The following is a 17,057-nucleotide window of genomic DNA, read 5'->3' on the forward strand; positions in this document are numbered from 1 at the left end:
CAACAACAAGGCTTTGGGGATCATGCGGAGTCACCTTTGTGTCAATGGCTAATCCAACATTCAGATGCTCAGAATCCACTGAGGTCCAAAGAGGCAGGACCCATTTCTAGTTCTCCCTGTGATTTTGAGCCAGTATCTACTAGAAGTCTGTCTACTTAGTCTAAAGGCGGCCACTGAACTCTCTGGGTGACATCTGATGCGTCTTAATGTTGTGTAAGTGGTTAATCTTTCTCTGAGATTTCAAGAATGAATTGATGGAGATAGTAACATAAAGGGAAGCAGAGTGTAATGTATACGTGGCTTTCTGTATTTTCTTTGCAACCTCAAACATGAACTTACTCCATGAATTTTATTAAAAATGGAAGCATTTAGTGCTTGCCACTGTCAATCATAGAGCAAGATGTGTTTTGTCTGAACATTTTTTAGTATGTGGAGATTTGACATTTTCATTTTAAATCTTTTATTTAGTTATTTTGTTCCTATACATGTATGTAATGCATTCTGATTACTTTTAACCTATGACTCCATTTATCTTCCTGCTGCTACTGTCATCTGTCCCTCCTTCCTATATGCTCTTTTGCCATATTCATGTCTTTGACTTAGGGGTCCTGAATTTAACCAAGGCCAACTGTGGTGACATATTTGAAGCATTTCAGCTATCCATTGGAACTTGGTGGTTTCACCAATGGGTATGCTAACTGAAGGCAAGGACTATCTCTCTTATAGAACTTACAAATAACTAATAGTTCATCAAAGAGCAGTAGGAGCCAGTGAGCTCCTCTTCCATCCATGATGGACTGTTGACAGATGTACTCATGCATACTCCCGGTACAGGTATCAAAAGCTGCTGAGAATTTATGATGCAAGATGACATTTTTCAGCTTTTCTTCCTGTCTTCCGGCTCCCACAGTTTTTCTAACCACACTTCTTTATGTTCCTTGAGCCTTAGGGGTTGGCCTTGTTTAAACATATGCAGTCAACCACAGACAACATTTTCTGAGAACATTTTCTAGAAGTTTGGCTACCTCAAGATATGATAGAGAGAGTGTCATTCGTATAGGTCGGATTCTTGGCATGTTAAAAGGAAGCGTGGGTTAGCTGTTAGAGAGGAGCCTGACTTAGTCCAGTTCACTGGAGGTATTGTTAAAACATATCATTAAAGGGAATTAGTACTGATACGTTTACACCTATCTTCCATGGCCTTATAAGCCAATATTTGGGGATTGTATTCATTTAAAAAAATAGTGAACATTTATGATATGTTATTCAGCTTGGGTTTGAACCCTTTGCCTCAACTGGTCCTACTACTTCAGCTTTTTAAGAAGCTATGATTACAAGTACATACTTCTATGCAGAGCCTGGGGAGTTTTATTTTCCTGCTAATTCATAAAACTACATGAAATAGTATCAACCAAAACAGTGATGTTTGTCAAATATAGGTATCACATAACAGGTGTGAATGCTACCTGAATTGATAATTGTGTGAATCTTGTCTTGCTTGTTTCTTTCTTCTTTTGGTAAAATACCTCACTGAAGATAAGTTTCCACACCATTTTCTCCATTTCTTTGATCCCAGAGAGGTAACTGCCACTTTTGAATTCAATACATGCTTCCCCATGATATGTATAACCTGTACTAACCTCTGGACATATACAGAACACATTTGTGATTTTAACAAAAATGTAACAATGAACTTAGCCCATTTATGTGTCATTCTTTTCTTCATTGATTTTTGCCATGTTCTGTGTTGGTGTCTTCAAATTCATCACTAAACTTACATTGTGATTGGCCTGAATCTAGTTAATTCATCTTAATACTATTTTGCTTAGTGTAATTCTACCATATAAATATATGCACTTATACACCTTGTCCCCAAAAGATGAACACAAAGACTATCTCCAGCTTTAGGGGATCATAAATGTATATGCATTTATGTATCTATATTAAAGAACTAGATATGTTTTATTGTTAAAAACTCTTCATTTTGCTCTTTATTTTATTTGTTGATTTTTCTTGTCTATGGGGGTTTAGTCTGTTTGTGACTAGGTTGTTTTGCTGTTCTTTCTCAGATCTTTTAAGATTTTTCAGAATTTTCTGGGCCAGCCTCACTTTTCAGATAGTTAGACTGTGGTAGGGAGGTATAAAACAGCAGGCCTAAGCTCATGTAGAAGTTTTGAGAGGGGAGTCATATCACAAATCAGAGGGAAAGTGTTAATTCAGGATAATCTTCTGCTAAACATCTGGTCCATCTCAACAGCTCCACTGTTCTTTCCTTTCCCCCACTGAACTCTGGTCAGTTGATACTTACACACGTGTGAAGGATTACTTGATATTTGCATTCAAGGTTTGTTCTGCACCTCAGTTTTATGTGCATTTTGTTCCCTGGTTCTTGATAAGTAGTTTTTCAGTAAATAGCATTTGAGTGAATTGGGCCACTCAGCAAATGGAATGACAGTTTGTTATGCAAGAAACTCAGAATCTAAACATTGAAAATCTACCAGTGTTCATCTTCTTCTTGATTCTTGTAACACTTTATTATTAACATCATTGAGAGAAAGAGATGGTAGAGAGGCCATGAGAGAGCCAAGAGGGACAGAAGGATGCTGTGGAACAGATTTCTCTTGATAACATAAAAACTAGAATTCACGCTCCCAATACTTTATTGTCACAGTGGAGCTCTTGCCACAATTTTCAGACTCATTATATAGTACTCAGCATGGCATTGACAATTAAGTAAGACTAATCTCTCAGCTTTCCTTATTGCAGATTTCCTAGAGCATTTTGATAGCCAGGTAATTTATAACAACCTAGGCATTCTTTCCACTTTCTTTTGAGCTTTTCCTTCTATTACTTCTGCCTGCAAGGCTTTCCAGGCCAAGATTCAATGTCAACTCATTCCTCCAGGATTTCTGCCCATGAAAATATCCCTGTCTTTTTGCCACCAAAATACGTCATCTATCTTTTCCTTTCCAGCATTGGGGATTACTTTAACAGTAGAGTTTGAGTTTATGGAACAGATTCAACCTGTTGACTCCTCCTCCCTCTTTCACTACCAACCAAGCAAATGGGTGGTAAGGTTCAATAATTGTAACTGAATTCTCAGGACCCTCGAAATATTGTCTTTTTCTCCATCTTTTGCCAGGTGTGTCGAACCAAGGTGATAGATCTCAGTGGAGGCATTTCCCAGCATGCTTGGTACCCTTGCACCATTAATGACCCATACTATCAGTTGCCTCAGACCACGTTCTGGCTCCAGGTAAGCCCCTATCTTGAGGCTTCAATGAGGTACTGACCATTGTGGTGACTTTTTCTTGAGAGGCTCTTTCCACCCTCCAAGACCATCAATTTGTAAAGACAGGAAACAGAAATTTATTCATTAGATGTTTCCTAAAGTCAAATCCCACAATTGCTCATGGAATGCCCTGTTCAATGCCTATAGTGTAAATAATTTGAAATCTGCATACTATTTATTATTCAAAGCTTTAAAAAACAGTCTTTTCCTCCATGGAGTCTAGATTGATCCACAGAAAGAAATGAACATTTGCTTCTTTGTAGCTCTGTTTGTCTAGTTACTCGCTGGATAGAAACATTCTCATGATATTTCACATCTTTGTGTGGCCTCATCTTGTCTACAGACAGTGTATTGAACTGGCTTTTATTTTATGTGTCACTGACATACTTTGAGCTCCACAGTTCACAAAATTTCCAGGACTATGCCTTATTTGGCTTCATCATGTTGGGACCTAGGAGAAAAAATAATGTGCATAAGTGATGGGTAATAAACCTACAATGTGCTTTGTGTGCATGTGAAGTTTCACTATGTACTATCCTTGTGCTAGACACTCTATTCTCTGTGTCTTAATAGCACTTCACAGTGACCTTAGGAGCTATTTTCTTTAATGAACTATTCAGAAATGAAGGAACTTAGGCTCAGAATGTTCCAGGCATCTATCAGCACCACACACACACAAAAGCAGGAACAAAGCCGAGTCTGATGCAAAGTTTCTGACCTGACCTCCCTACTGGGACCCTCTGTCTCCTCCTTCCCATTGAGGGAAAGGGTTGAAAGAAAGCAAGATTCTCCTTTGGTCCACTCTAATGTGTTGTTTCTCTACCATGTGCCTGAGTAAATAATGACTATCCCATGTCTTCTCTCTTTCAGACATATTTCTCTCAGCCGATGGTTGCTGCAGCTGTTATTATTCACCTGGTAACTGATGGAACATTCTATGGGGACCAAAAGCAGGAGACCATCAGTGTGCAGCTGCTTGATACCAAAGATCACAGCCATGATCTAGGCAAGCATGCTCTTCTGGGCTTGGTTCACTCGTGGGTACCTCCTTGCATATACAGTTGTCTCCCTTTTAAAGACAGATCTCCTCCTCCTCCTTCCTGTTTTCTGTCTCTTACCTCTTCTCTACCTGGAGTTCTGGTTGCCTTAGTCAACATGTGGTGGTGTAGCCAGAGAACCTCAAATTTGGCAAATATTGGGATAAAGATTTGGTGGCAGAACTTGAGTCCAAAACTTGACTCATAGGCTCACGTTTTTACATACCTTTAAACTTCCACAGAATCCTCAAAGGACTCTGGGAAGGAGACTGAGTAAAGCCATTTCCTCACCATTTATGTCAACATCTGAAACCTGAAAATCATTGGGAGACTTCAATACACGTAGCAAAGCAACACACAGAGAAGCCAGATTTTAGGCTTATATTCCTATCTACCAGCTCTCTTTGAAAACCTCCATAGTGGCTGTGTATATGGCACCTTTCCACAGGGACATACATGTGGAAACAGACATTAGAAAGATTTCAATAAGGTTTGGGACCGAAGAAGTAAGTGAGATATCAGGTCCTGCCTACTGGGAAGCAAGGTATGAGAGGTGTGCTCATGTACTGTTGGGGATCTCTGCAAACACTGGAGCTGACAGAGTAACAATTCATACAGGCAGGAAGGAAATCGAGGTCAACACGACTCAGTAACCAGTGTTGGGCAAACTTTTAGCATCTGACATTGAGCACTTTATTTAGGTGTGTTTAAGTGCACTATAATTTGGGGAGGAGGGAAAGTCTCATTGTATAACATTATTCCCTGTGCACAAGGAAGCATGATGGCATGGAAACTCTTCTCAAACAAATGTCACTTCTTCCATGAAGATAGGTCCTGGAGATGGGCTTCATGTATTATCTTGAGGGTCTTGGTGAAGATTTAGTGTGGTTTCAGTTATACAGTTAGGACAAAAGTCGTCCAGGCAATTAGCCACCTCTATTCCTGGTTGTAGGAGCTTTGGGGAGCCAGGTATGAGTTGGCCCTGCAGATAGAAGAAGGATTACCTAGGCTATTAGCTATCCCTGGTCCCAGATTTCTGGGTGGAAAACAGGTTGTACATTTTTTCCTTTGAACAGACAACACTGCGTGTTTAACATCCGTGGGTTATCACTCATGTCATGGACCCTTGTGCTCCTAACACTGCATCACCTGAGTGCATTCATTGGTGTCCTGATATCAGGGCAGAACTGACTGCAAAGTTAAGACTCAAAGTTTAAATCCCATATATAATGTTAACTCACATTGAAAATGTGAACAATTTCACTGACATCATGGCATGCTACTCAAAGCCTGGTGCTCTTGAACTGCATAGAGAGATGTGCTATGTGATTGGGGGATGGGGTGGCATTATTTGTCATTACTGTGACCACTTCCAGGGTAAAACTTGGCACTAACTGCTTCCTATTTTCATTGAGAATATCGTTACACACTGTTATATGCATGACTCTAGAGAAAATTTGAGTCATTTACTCCAAGTGTTTGGAATTCTAGCTTATCCCTAGTGCTGGCACATCAAAGCTGGGTGCACATCACTGTGTAGAAGCAAGCAGAAAAGGGGTCACGTCAGGGTCAAACAAATGCCAAAGAAGCAAGAAGACCTTTGTTGTTGTTGTATTTACATGTTTATTTATTTAGTAGTTTTAAAGGCAAAGGGGAAACATATTATAAAAATGGAGAAAGAAAATCCCATAGGATGTCTCTGGATTCCTGGGAAATTTTCCTGAAGTTAGAAGTGAATATTTTCATAGTTATTCTGGCAATGCAAACAGTGAGGAGCAGAGAGCTCAAATGTCATGCTTGCTGGAAGCTGCTTGGATCTCATTGCCGTTATCTAAGGCTTCTATGTTCTCCTGTCTCTCACCATCAGATTGCCCTGTTCTCTGCCTCCTGGATATCAACCATAGGCTTAGTGTCACTGAGCGTGTAAAACAGAGAAAGGACACCTTGTGGCCTCAGGACTTCCTCCTCCCGCAAGGAGAACTCTCCAATCTGTCAGCACATGGCCAAGATGGCACTACATTTACATGTAGAGATGAAGGTTTCAGAATTTAGCTGGGTGTGGCGGCGCACGCCTTTAATTCCAGCACTTGGTAGTCAAAGGCAGGCGGATTCCTGTGAGTTCAAGGCCAGACTGGTCTACAAAAGTGAGTCCAGGATAGCCAAAGCTACACAGAGAAACTCTGTCTCAGAAAACAGACAAACAAAAAACCAAAACAAAACAAAAAAAGAACTCGCTAGAATTCCGTCAGGGGCAAGGAGCGAAACACTGAAGCTTGTCTTTATCCTTGTATCTTCTTCCTACCTGCTCCATCTACTTCTTACTCCATGTAATCTGTGTGTCTTTTCTCTGTGCTACCATCTCTCCCTTCCTAAACCTGGGGAAAGGAACCACAAAACGTAAAGGACTCTTCTAAGACTTATATTTGATGCTACAACTATGCTGTGCTTATCTGTGCAGCCCAGTTTCTATCTTAGAAGACTGGGCAGAGGTCCTTATCACCAAGGGTTGCTCACGGGCCTATCTATTGATGAGTCCATGACAGTGAGCTTTTTCTCTGGGAAGGGCTGGCCATTAACCATTATTTCTCCCACCTTTATGAGAGCCCAGGCAAGCAGCATGAACACCGAAGGCTCAAATCTTCAAGTCCTAAAGCAACGTGGGAGGGAGGGAGAGCCATAGATGCTTGGCTGAGGGTGGCCATTTGGGGGAGGGAGAGAGACTGTGGGCATTAGGTGAAGGAAAGCTTAGGGGCCAGGGAGGCAGAGGGATTGGAAAGATTTGGAAGCAAGAAAAAAGGCAGACAAAGAAACTTTCAATCAAACTCAAAATCCTCACTGGCCGCCCAATGGTGCTTTTGTGGAGTGACATGAAAGGGTCTGGGGGCTTCGGGAAGGGCCCCGATGGGGAGGGCGTGACTGGCCTTGAGTAATGAGCCTGGCCCCTCGGCCCTCTGTCTCCCCTGACAGGCCTCCATGTCTTGAGCTGCAGGAACAATCCCCTGATTATCCCTGTGGTCCATGACCTCAGCCAGCCCTTCTACCACAGCCAGGCGGTCCGTGTGAGCTTCAGTTCGCCCCTGGTCGCCATCTCGGGGGTGGCCCTCCGCTCCTTCGACAACTTTGACCCCATCGCCCTGAGCAGCTGCCAGAGAGGAGAGACCTACAGCCCTGCTGAGCAGAGGTAAGGCGGCCAGGGCCTCCTCACCCTGGATCGTTTGTAGTAAGTGGAGACAGAAAGTCTGAACAGCCACGGCTGCTGCTGGTGAAGTCTGTGTGTTTCTCCATTCTCCATTCTTTCTCCGCCCTCTGGCCAGCTTGCCCTTCAAAATTGAAAGGACCAAAAGTCCTTGAATTTTGGAGTGAACTAGAAAGGAGAAAGGAACCTCTTTTCTCCTGGCCTGCAGCTGTTGAATTGACAACAGGATCCAAGGTGAGCTAGAAATAGCAGTTTTCTGCAGTAGGCTGTAACATCCCCGTCTGAACAAAGACAAGACAGGTATATCAACTCTTGGTTCTAAGCATTCTGCTTTGATGGTGGAAATGTGGCAGGTGCCATGATATTCCTCCATTAAGGATGATGTAATTGCTATTTGTTTCATTCCAGCACACTGTGAGTTTTATTTGAGAGAGACCCATATCTTCTGCCAGGCTAGCCCCTGAGCTTCCCGCAGTAGTGAAGGAATTTGTGTTTAAAACTGCATTGCATCACTCCAATAGTGTCTTTGATCTGATATCTATCTATTTATACCACTCAGTGCTTGCCGCTAAAGGACAGGATTTATTTGAAAGAATAAATTTGGGGAATATTTTTATCTTGGGGTTGAATGTCCACACTACTGCTTCTCAGATGCACGGCCATACATGAGTCACCCTCCCTTTCAGAGTCTCTGTTCCCTATTTAGGAAGAAGTGGGTGATGTTATCTACACACCAGGGTGATTGTGAGGGTTAACTACTATACTGTCAACGAAAGCTACAACATTAGTTAGTGTGTCACTGAGGACTATTAACAACAGTCACCTTCCAGCCACGATGCTGGTGCCTCTGTGGCACAGCAATCTGTGCATTGCTCTCAAAAAATGCAAAGTGGAAGAAACCTCAGAGATGATTTAGGGCAATGAACACATCCAAACCTAGTGTTACGATCTAGGATTCCAGGGCCCTGGGATGGGAAACGGTCCAGTGTTGCTGAGTGTCTCTCAGGCTTGTTTAATAAGATCCAGAGGGATAGTTGGTATGTTGCTGGGCTCTGCAGAGTAAAGCCCTCTTGCATGGCAATTCAGTCCTGCCCTGTACACCTGGGGGCACAGAGAGGGAAGAGGACTGGTGATGGGAGGGAGACGTTAGCCTTTCCCACGCCCCTTGCTCCCACAGAGGACACAAAAGGTGGTTGCAAAATCCACATTGTTTTGCACCCACAGTCTCCAGCTTCTGTTGTGCAAAGTGTGTTGCAATCAGCGCGATGGAAGAGCTCCTTAAATATCCCCTCATTGTCAAATTTCATTCTAACAGCATTTCTTTATCCCCAGCTCTCCAGACTCTATCAAAATAAGTTCGTTCTCTGAACCCAGGCAAACAATGTCGGTGGAAAATGCAAATCCATCGGATCGTTTCCACGACGTGTTCCTATTCCCAGCCGGTTATCTGTACCATCCACACGCTGACCAAAGCCGGCACTGCCTTCTTGGAGCTCTTAAGTAATGATTGCTGTGTGCTAGGGAAACAGTATTTAAGCTCTGAAACAAACCAGTTGATATATGATTATGCCGCTCTTTAGTGGGTAGAGGAACATGGATCAGGGACAAAACATTGTCCTGTCTGGTTCCTGCGGCTGTGGACTTTAGTCACTCCCCTTCTATGAGCCTCTATTGCTCTTTAAGAGATGGGGGATGCATAGTCTATTTCCTGTGGCTCCTTCCAGGATTCACAGCCTGTGATTTCCAGACCTAGGCAAAGTAAGAGGAAAGCAGAAGGAACAAACTTCCATTAAGCTTATGATGAGTGCATTGTCTTTGTTCATCCGCACACCTGTTTGGGGACTGTATGACTCAGAGAAACAGCCAGTGAATCAGGGAAAAGTAGACCGTAAGAAGGGAAAAGTCTATAGTTTGCCCTTGAAAGACAGCCTCTGGCCAGTGTCTCGGGGAACACGAAGTTGGGAAGAGGACTCTTCAGGACTTGTCCTTTGTGAGCATTCACCCTTCTCCTGCGGGTAAAGGGAAGCAGAGACAGCCATGAAGGCTTTGGCCGGCTGGGCTCTGCACTTGGACCAGGCTGCACAAAGGGCTGAGGCTGCAAAGCTGCAGGAGCCTTCTGAATGCCCCAGTGGGGAAAGGATAGCAGCTGTTCCTAGGGAGCTGCAGAGGCATTGACAAAAACAGGCAGGACTCTGCAATCATGCAAATGTAGTAAAACAACCCAGAAGACAAGAAAAAGGAAAATAAGCAACAATGTGTATAAGGTCTGGGATGTGGTTCTTCATTCTTAAAATCAGCAAATCAGAGCGGTCAGCACCATGGCTTTTTACAGTGGAGACTTCAACTGGCTGTAGTTGGAGCTTTCCATTTTACTCTAGGCTGTTTTTCTGGCAGGAAAAGGCACTTTCCCTTCCCTTCCAGACATGTTTCTCTCCTCCCTCCACCTCTTCCTCTTTTCCCTCCCATTTTCTTCTCCAGAGAGCCCTACTAGATCCAATGATCTGCCTTGAGAAAAGCACTGTACAGCAAAATCAACTTAGATGCTGTTTTATGACTTAGATTCAAAGTTACCTAGCACCTGGCCAGTGTTGGGCATGAATTCAGGGCTCTCCTCCATTGAAAGGATCAGATTATAAGTAAGAGGTCCACCCAGCTTACACCCACTCTTACACCCAGTGTAAGAATTGAGCCACTCTCAGCTCTCTACCTGGTTGGAGAATGAGTCAAAAGAGGGAGATCACAGGGGCAGAGTGAGAGGCTTAAGGCTTCCTTGCAGAGAAAATCTCTAGTCATGAAAAGAGTATCTGTTTGTCTCTACATAGTCCATCTCCTTTCCCCTTTTCTATTGCCTTCTATACCATTTCTACACATACACTCCATCTATCCATCCATCCTTCCATCCATCCATCCATCCATCCATTCTGTGGTCCTCAATAAAAATCAAACAATTTATATTAATTTTAGTAGGCTAAGTATTTAGACAGTTAAGTTACTTCCACTTCTCTTTTCCCCTCTTTTTTCTTCCCACTCTCTCCCTTTCTATCTCCTTTATTTCCTACTTCCTCTACTTCTACATCTTGCCCTTTTTACATGTTAGCACATCCATGGAGGTAATGCTGGTACCTAACATTTAGAAGGCTCTTTGCTAGATATAAATTCCTCATGTGGCTCCAATGAACTCTTCTCATTTGGGAAAAAGAGAGCCCAGACTGGAGACAAGTGCTCCTGCAGTCTACATTTCCAGGACCCCAATTGTAGAATGCCTCATGAAGTAACTGCCCAGGAATTCACACATAGTGTTTGATGGTCAGATGGACTTACTTATGACCATGAGAAACTGTTTATATGAATCAGAAGGACTGAAACCCACAGGCCTCGGTCTACTAAGCACCCAGACTAAAAGAAAGAATTCCTGCTTCCATAGCCAGACACTGGCCAGAGGGCAGCCACCAGTTCACCTTGACCTTTGATAGTCGGCCTACACCCTATGAGACACTGAGCTTGTACCTGCTACTCTTCAACATCTGGTTGCCCAACCCTACCACCATGAAGTTCTGGGCAGTAAATCTTTTACCATCACTTTCCCTTGTAGCCTCAATTCTGGACAGTTAAAGGAGGTCCTGTCAAGCTAACTTTTCTCTGTCTCTCTCCCATATGACCTGAAGAATTGGTACTCAGGTTACTTTCCCTTTCATTTTATAGTTTTGACCATGTGGCCATCTGTTGTTCTTGTTGTAATTACCATTTAATGGCATAATTGTAGCTAAGCAGAAGGCCACAGGCATTATGATAGGACTTAAAGGGCAGAGCCAGAAGAAAAATGTTTTCCAGCCTTTCAATACTAGTTTTCTCCCGGTTAATAGGTTTGCATTGGTGTCAGCCATTGGGTGTAGGATGTCCGCTTCAGTTATCAATGGGGGAAGAAGGGCAGCTAAAAGATTGCTGTGGTATCACAAAAGGTTCTGGCTTCATGAAGATTTTGAACATGTAAGTAAATAGACACAGGAGTATGTGTGCACATGTAAACAAAAAGAAAAAGAAGAAGAAAAAAGAAAGAAAGAAATCACCTTTGCCTCAATGTGAAAAAATGATACATTCTCTTTTTCAGCCACCCAACTATATTCTTCCATCAGAGAACAAACTTTCTTTGATCCCCTTTTCTTTTTTATTGACTGTTCATCATTAGAATTGACTCCTTCGCCCTCACCCCCAATTAGGATAAGGGGCTTTTGTTTGACTTTCCTTGGTTTTGTGTTTCAGAAATGAATCACAGTTATATAGGAGAAGAAATATGGGAGGTTCAGTTATTCTTCTGCAGACTATTCTTTTTCTTCTGGGCATATAACCTTTTTTTAGACAGTGGGGTAGTACTGGAGAGAACAAGGGCTGAGGGAACGCAGCAGCTCATGTCCATTAGAGTCCTGTCTGGGCAGAGGTGCCCCTGGGCAAGCCATTCCAAATGCTTATTCCAAAATGGGAATAATATCATTACCTCAGGGAATACCTGTGGAGTTGCTGAGGTGTTATAATAAAATTCAGTGTCTGATGCCTGGCATTTCTTACGTCATTTCCCTTTACTTTCCTTCTTATTTGCAAGTCAACAAGCCAGGTGCAGACAGATGTGTTGGTAAACAAAGGATGTTTTGCTTCCAAAGTGCATTCTAAGACTGGTCCTAAGAATTGCCCCCATAATAGAAGGGATATTAGACTTCAAAAAGCGATCTCCCCTTTTAGCCCATTCTGGACATCATCCAAGTGCATCACAAGATTCAATATTCTGAGAAGTTCTTGAACAGTGTTTCTCAACCTGTGTCATGACCCCTTTGAGGTTCAAACAGCCCTTTCACAGGGATCACCTAAGACAAATATTTATGATTCATATTGGTAGCAAATTCCAATTATGAAGTTGCAATGAAAATAATTTTATGATTGTGGGTCATCACAGCATGAGGAACTGTATTACAGGGAAGCAGCAACAGGAAGGTTGAGAAACACTTTTCTTCAATAAAGAAAGCTCGCTGATCTCATTAGTGCACTACTACCCACACTTGTATGAGAACAGAACTCTTTAATAGGGAAGTTCCCCAAAGCAGGAAATATTTTCCATCCACAGGAGAAAGAGACAGAGCAGGCAGGCTACCTTCCCATGGAGTTTCAGAGCTTCCAAAGCATTTATTCTGTGCTAATGTTGCTAGTTTACAAATAAACCAATCTCCATCCCACCCTGGCTCTATGCACTTCCTCTTCACTCCGCCTGGATCTCTTTGTCCCAGAACATCATAACATTCATATCTACATTTTATCCAGATATTAGATAGAATTTCTTTTCCCCATAGATCCTTCCGATAAGATGTATCCCGATCTGTCCCCCCAAAACAATGACTCACTATCATTTCTCTTTGATTTTAGTAGTCTGGCTACACATATCACTGCCTGCAGTTGTCTCGTATATTACTGTATTTGAGTCCATGTACTTCCTCTTCAATGCACAGGATGAATAACACCTGATTTGTTCTCCTCACAGTGCCATAACCAGTGAGACATCAATTTGCCATCTGTTAAATGAATGAATGGCATTTCTTCTGTTTACAACTTTGAGAGGCAAAAACCAGGCGACTGCTGCCAATGTCCAGATCAGGAGACTAGGGTGTTACACAACTGGCCAAGACGAAGAACCAACAAATGGCAGAGCTGTACCTCGAACTCAAACTTTCCCCACTCATACACTCTGTTTAGTCTATGGAATTAAGTATTTCAATTTTTCATTTTCTATTGAAGATCCTCAATATGCACAGATCAGGGATCAGATTACAGTTTTACTGTCATAGTCCCAGAATGCTGTGCTTCTGAGTCCCGGCAGGATGAGAACCAACATGCCTTCTGAGAGTGCAGAGTGAAAATGCCCAGACTGTAAGGTACAGGTCAGAAAGACAATGTGGGAGCTCCCAGTTTACAGAATAACCTGACCATATGACCTTTCCCCAGAACTTGAACCATATGAACATGCATTGCTTGCTGTCAAAGCACGTATGTTGACTCCACAGTCACAGCCTCTACTGGACCTCGCATTGGTGCAGCACAACATTACTCTGAATAAGGACAGAGACTAGCTCAACAGGGGATACAGAATGTCAACTTGTTCAGAAGTTCATGGGGCATGAGGATACAGCAAAGCTATATGAAGAGATGCCTGTCCTTATCTGGCCAGTTTAAAAACTAGATTTGCTTGTAGTTGAGAAGATGTGAATCCAGATCCTCGACACCTTGCTAAAACCAAAATACTTGTGAGGCTCTCAAAACTGGTGCCATAAAGGTTTGAAGCAGAAGGTTTGGCTTCTGGTCAAACATTGTCTTTTTCTTAGATAGGACCAGAAAAACAAATGCCAGGCATAGTGGTGTATACTTTCAATTGCAGCACTTGTGAGGCAGAAGAAGGTAGGTTTCTGTAAGTTACAGGCCAGAACTGCAGAGTAAGACCCTGCCTTAAACCCCCCTCAAAAACCTCAGGAAAACCAGTCTTGTGGAACTGGATGCAAATCTAGCCACCTCAGCATCCTATAATCAAGATTTTAGGGTAAACATAGATACTGAAAACTTTAGCCCAAAGGGTTTTTGTGCTGAACACAATATTTCAACTGCTGTGAAAATTTTAAGCCACAGAAGCTGTTAACTCCCAGGTGTTTATCTCTGTTTTGTCAACATCTAGGTACAAGTCAATTTTATTCATACTGCAAAGTATAACAGGAAGAAACAGGCTTTGTCTCCATTCATAACTGTGTCCTAGTACAGATCCATAGGGTAAAGTTAGCTATGAAGACTGGGGTGAGAATTTAAGCAGGTTAACTTATGCTTGCCAGGCTCCAATCTTTCCAGCTGTAAACCAAATACCACTTATTGCATAGATTATTGTAAGAATGAAGTAAGCTCTTTTAGATATGCTGTCAATGGTAATTACTAATGTTCCGGAGTATCTATATATTCTGGGGAAGTATGATCAATCAGGTACTTCCCAATAGGGAAGGCCAGCAAAGCACAGGGGCTTTATACCACTTGTAATTGTATCTTAAAGATTAGTATGCATTTGGGTGCCTGGGAGGCACCTATGGCCTGGATTTGAAATGCACTGAGTATGAGGCAGCAGTATGAGACACAGGAAGGCAAAGTGTTTGTGAGCGAGCTCATCTAGAGACACAAAGGCTTGGAATGGAGTTAGCACTGACTGCAGAATTCAGATTGGCCAAGCAATGAAGATAGCAGTTAGAGCAAGACTCAAGGTGTGGTTTCTGTACATGTCCCCCAAGGATTTTGGGTACAGCTTACATTAGCGTTCTGAAATTCTCTGAGGTGGGGTAAATCTAAAAGTGTACCCATAAATAATACATTTGTCCAAGTCTCACAATTTCTAGGGATTAAATACAGCAGAGTATCTGTGTAACATTAGCTACTGATTATTGAGGCATAGAATGTCCTGGGAATTTAGCTACACGCATGACCTCACTGGTCTAATCCTCCCTATGACTCTTGGAAGTCAGTACTCACAGAAGTGTTCAAGCGATGGGATTTGAATCCAGATTTGTCAGCCCCAATTTCTTGTATTCTGAAAAAAGCCATAACCATGCCAGGTAGAATCATTTCTGCCTGTCTCACTGCTCTTCCGTCTCTTTAGTGTCCACTTCCTGACACTTTGAGAAGAAGCCTAGTCTTGACCTTCTAGCTGGAGTAAAGTTGTCTTGTGAGGAAACCCGTCTTCACCTTCTTGTCTCTTCCTCCCCAGCTGTGTGCATTTTGCCTGTGAAGCCATGGACTGTCCAGAACTGGCTGTGGAGAATGCCTCTCTTAATTGTTCCAGCAGCCACCGCTTCCAAGGTGCACAGTGCACCGTGAGCTGCCGGATGGGTTATGTGCTGCAGATACAGCGGGATGATGAGCTGATCAAGAGCCAGGTTTGTGGATGCAGGCAGGAGAGCCCTCTTCCAGTCAGGGAAGGCTGGCACATGTGGAATGGGTTCTCTGCAGAATCTCTGGCACTGGAAAACTGGTGCTATATAAGTCAAATAAAACTCTCTCTTCCTTTCTTTTCCTCTTTCCCTCTCCTACTCCATCTCCCTCTCTATCACTCTTTTTTCCCTCTTCCTCTCTCTTCAGCTCTTTTTCACACACACACACACACACACACACACACATACACACACATATATATGTATATATATACACAGACATACACACATACCACATCACACCACACATACATATATATGCATGTGTATAAATAGATTTGTCATAATGAATGAATCAACCATACAGTCAACAAACCAATCAACTGGGACTGTCTAAAAAGAAAGTTTCTGTCCAAAATCATTACAGGCAGCATATATCAATGTTTTTACATAGGTTACACAGCTACGATCTAGGATGAACATATTGGAATGAGATGCCAACCTTCAAAATTCTGCAAAATGGAATAGGCTGTTTAAAGTAGATGGGTGCTTTCAATCTATGAGTGTCTATTCATTCATTCATTCATTCATTCATTCATTCTAAAGCATGAGTTCACCATGTTTTGTGCTAGGTACTGGGAAAATGAAGTTTCAAAGAATAAATTGTTCCTTAGTGACTAGCAGAAAGCATGGAGACAGAGAGACAGGTAATAGTTTGTAGACGTATGGGGAGGGGGTACGGCAGTTTTAAAAAAATACCCTGGAGGAAGTGATATGAAAACTGAGAAGTAGCTTGATGGGTAGAGGTGTGTCTGCAGGAGACAAGCAGGGAAGAGGTTCAGGTCCAGGCAGGGGAGTATTTGTGGAAGCCTGTGGGTCACATGTGCAGACTGGCTTCTCTTTTTCTAAAATCATGCAAGTCATGGGGGCTAGAAGGGTCAAATTAAGGCCACAGGTGCCAGGCCCTGCCAGTTTAGTTGGGAACTTTGAAGTTGTTGTGGCAGAAGAAGCTGTAAAAAGACACGGCATGAATAAATCCTGATAGACAAAGGCTTCATTTGGCTGCCCACATGGGTGTGGCACGAGATATAGGCAGTGAGTGAGACAGACCCATGGGAGTGTTGTCTATGGAACCCTTGGAGGTTGGGACATGTCCTGAATGAAATTATTGGTAGTTAATGAAGACAAATGGCCAGGCAAACCTTTCTTTAGCTTGATGTAACTTTGAGAGTCTGAGGTACAGTGGGAGGGAGTGGGACATGCTAGCAGCTCCAAGCTTTGATTAGTCCAGAGCTGTCTCTAGATGCAGCTTTTCCACAGCCCCAACAGTAGACCGTGTCCTCGTGCTGTTAGCACAGAGAGACACATTCTTTATTGCTGGGAACGCCTATTTGTGTAGAGCTTCTGGGCTGGCTTGTCTTAGACACCTACTACCGTGTGTCAGACATGGCAGGTCTGAACTCCTATGGAAACAATTAGGCTGCCTTGGCAGTGAGAGACCTCTGTTCCCTTTGATGTGTACTTAAGAGAGGAAAATGTCCTTTGCTTTAAAAAAAAAAAACAAAAACCCGAATCAACATTTGGCACTCTCAACC

At 42.7% G+C, this 17,057-nt stretch overlaps 1 protein-coding gene across 1 annotated transcript in view; it reads left to right on the top strand.

Annotated features, from left to right (window-relative positions):
* Positions 1 to 17,057, top strand: part of PAPPA (pappalysin 1) — a gene marked incomplete at its 5' end in the record, with an annotated part of 252,028 nt that overhangs the window by 179,419 nt on the left and 55,552 nt on the right. Inside the window, 4 exons of the mRNA XM_084793333.1 lie at positions 3,143 to 3,256; positions 4,163 to 4,298; positions 7,297 to 7,510; positions 15,300 to 15,468. Of these exons, the coding sequence (XP_084649459.1) occupies positions 3,143 to 3,256; positions 4,163 to 4,298; positions 7,297 to 7,510; positions 15,300 to 15,468 (633 nt within the window). The remainder of the gene's footprint in view (positions 1 to 3,142; positions 3,257 to 4,162; positions 4,299 to 7,296; positions 7,511 to 15,299; positions 15,469 to 17,057) is intronic.

The sequence above is a fragment of the Acomys minous genome, assembly GCF_964271855.1.
Source record: "Acomys minous genome assembly, chromosome: 1".
Lineage (NCBI taxonomy): Eukaryota > Metazoa > Chordata > Mammalia > Rodentia > Muridae > Acomys > Acomys minous.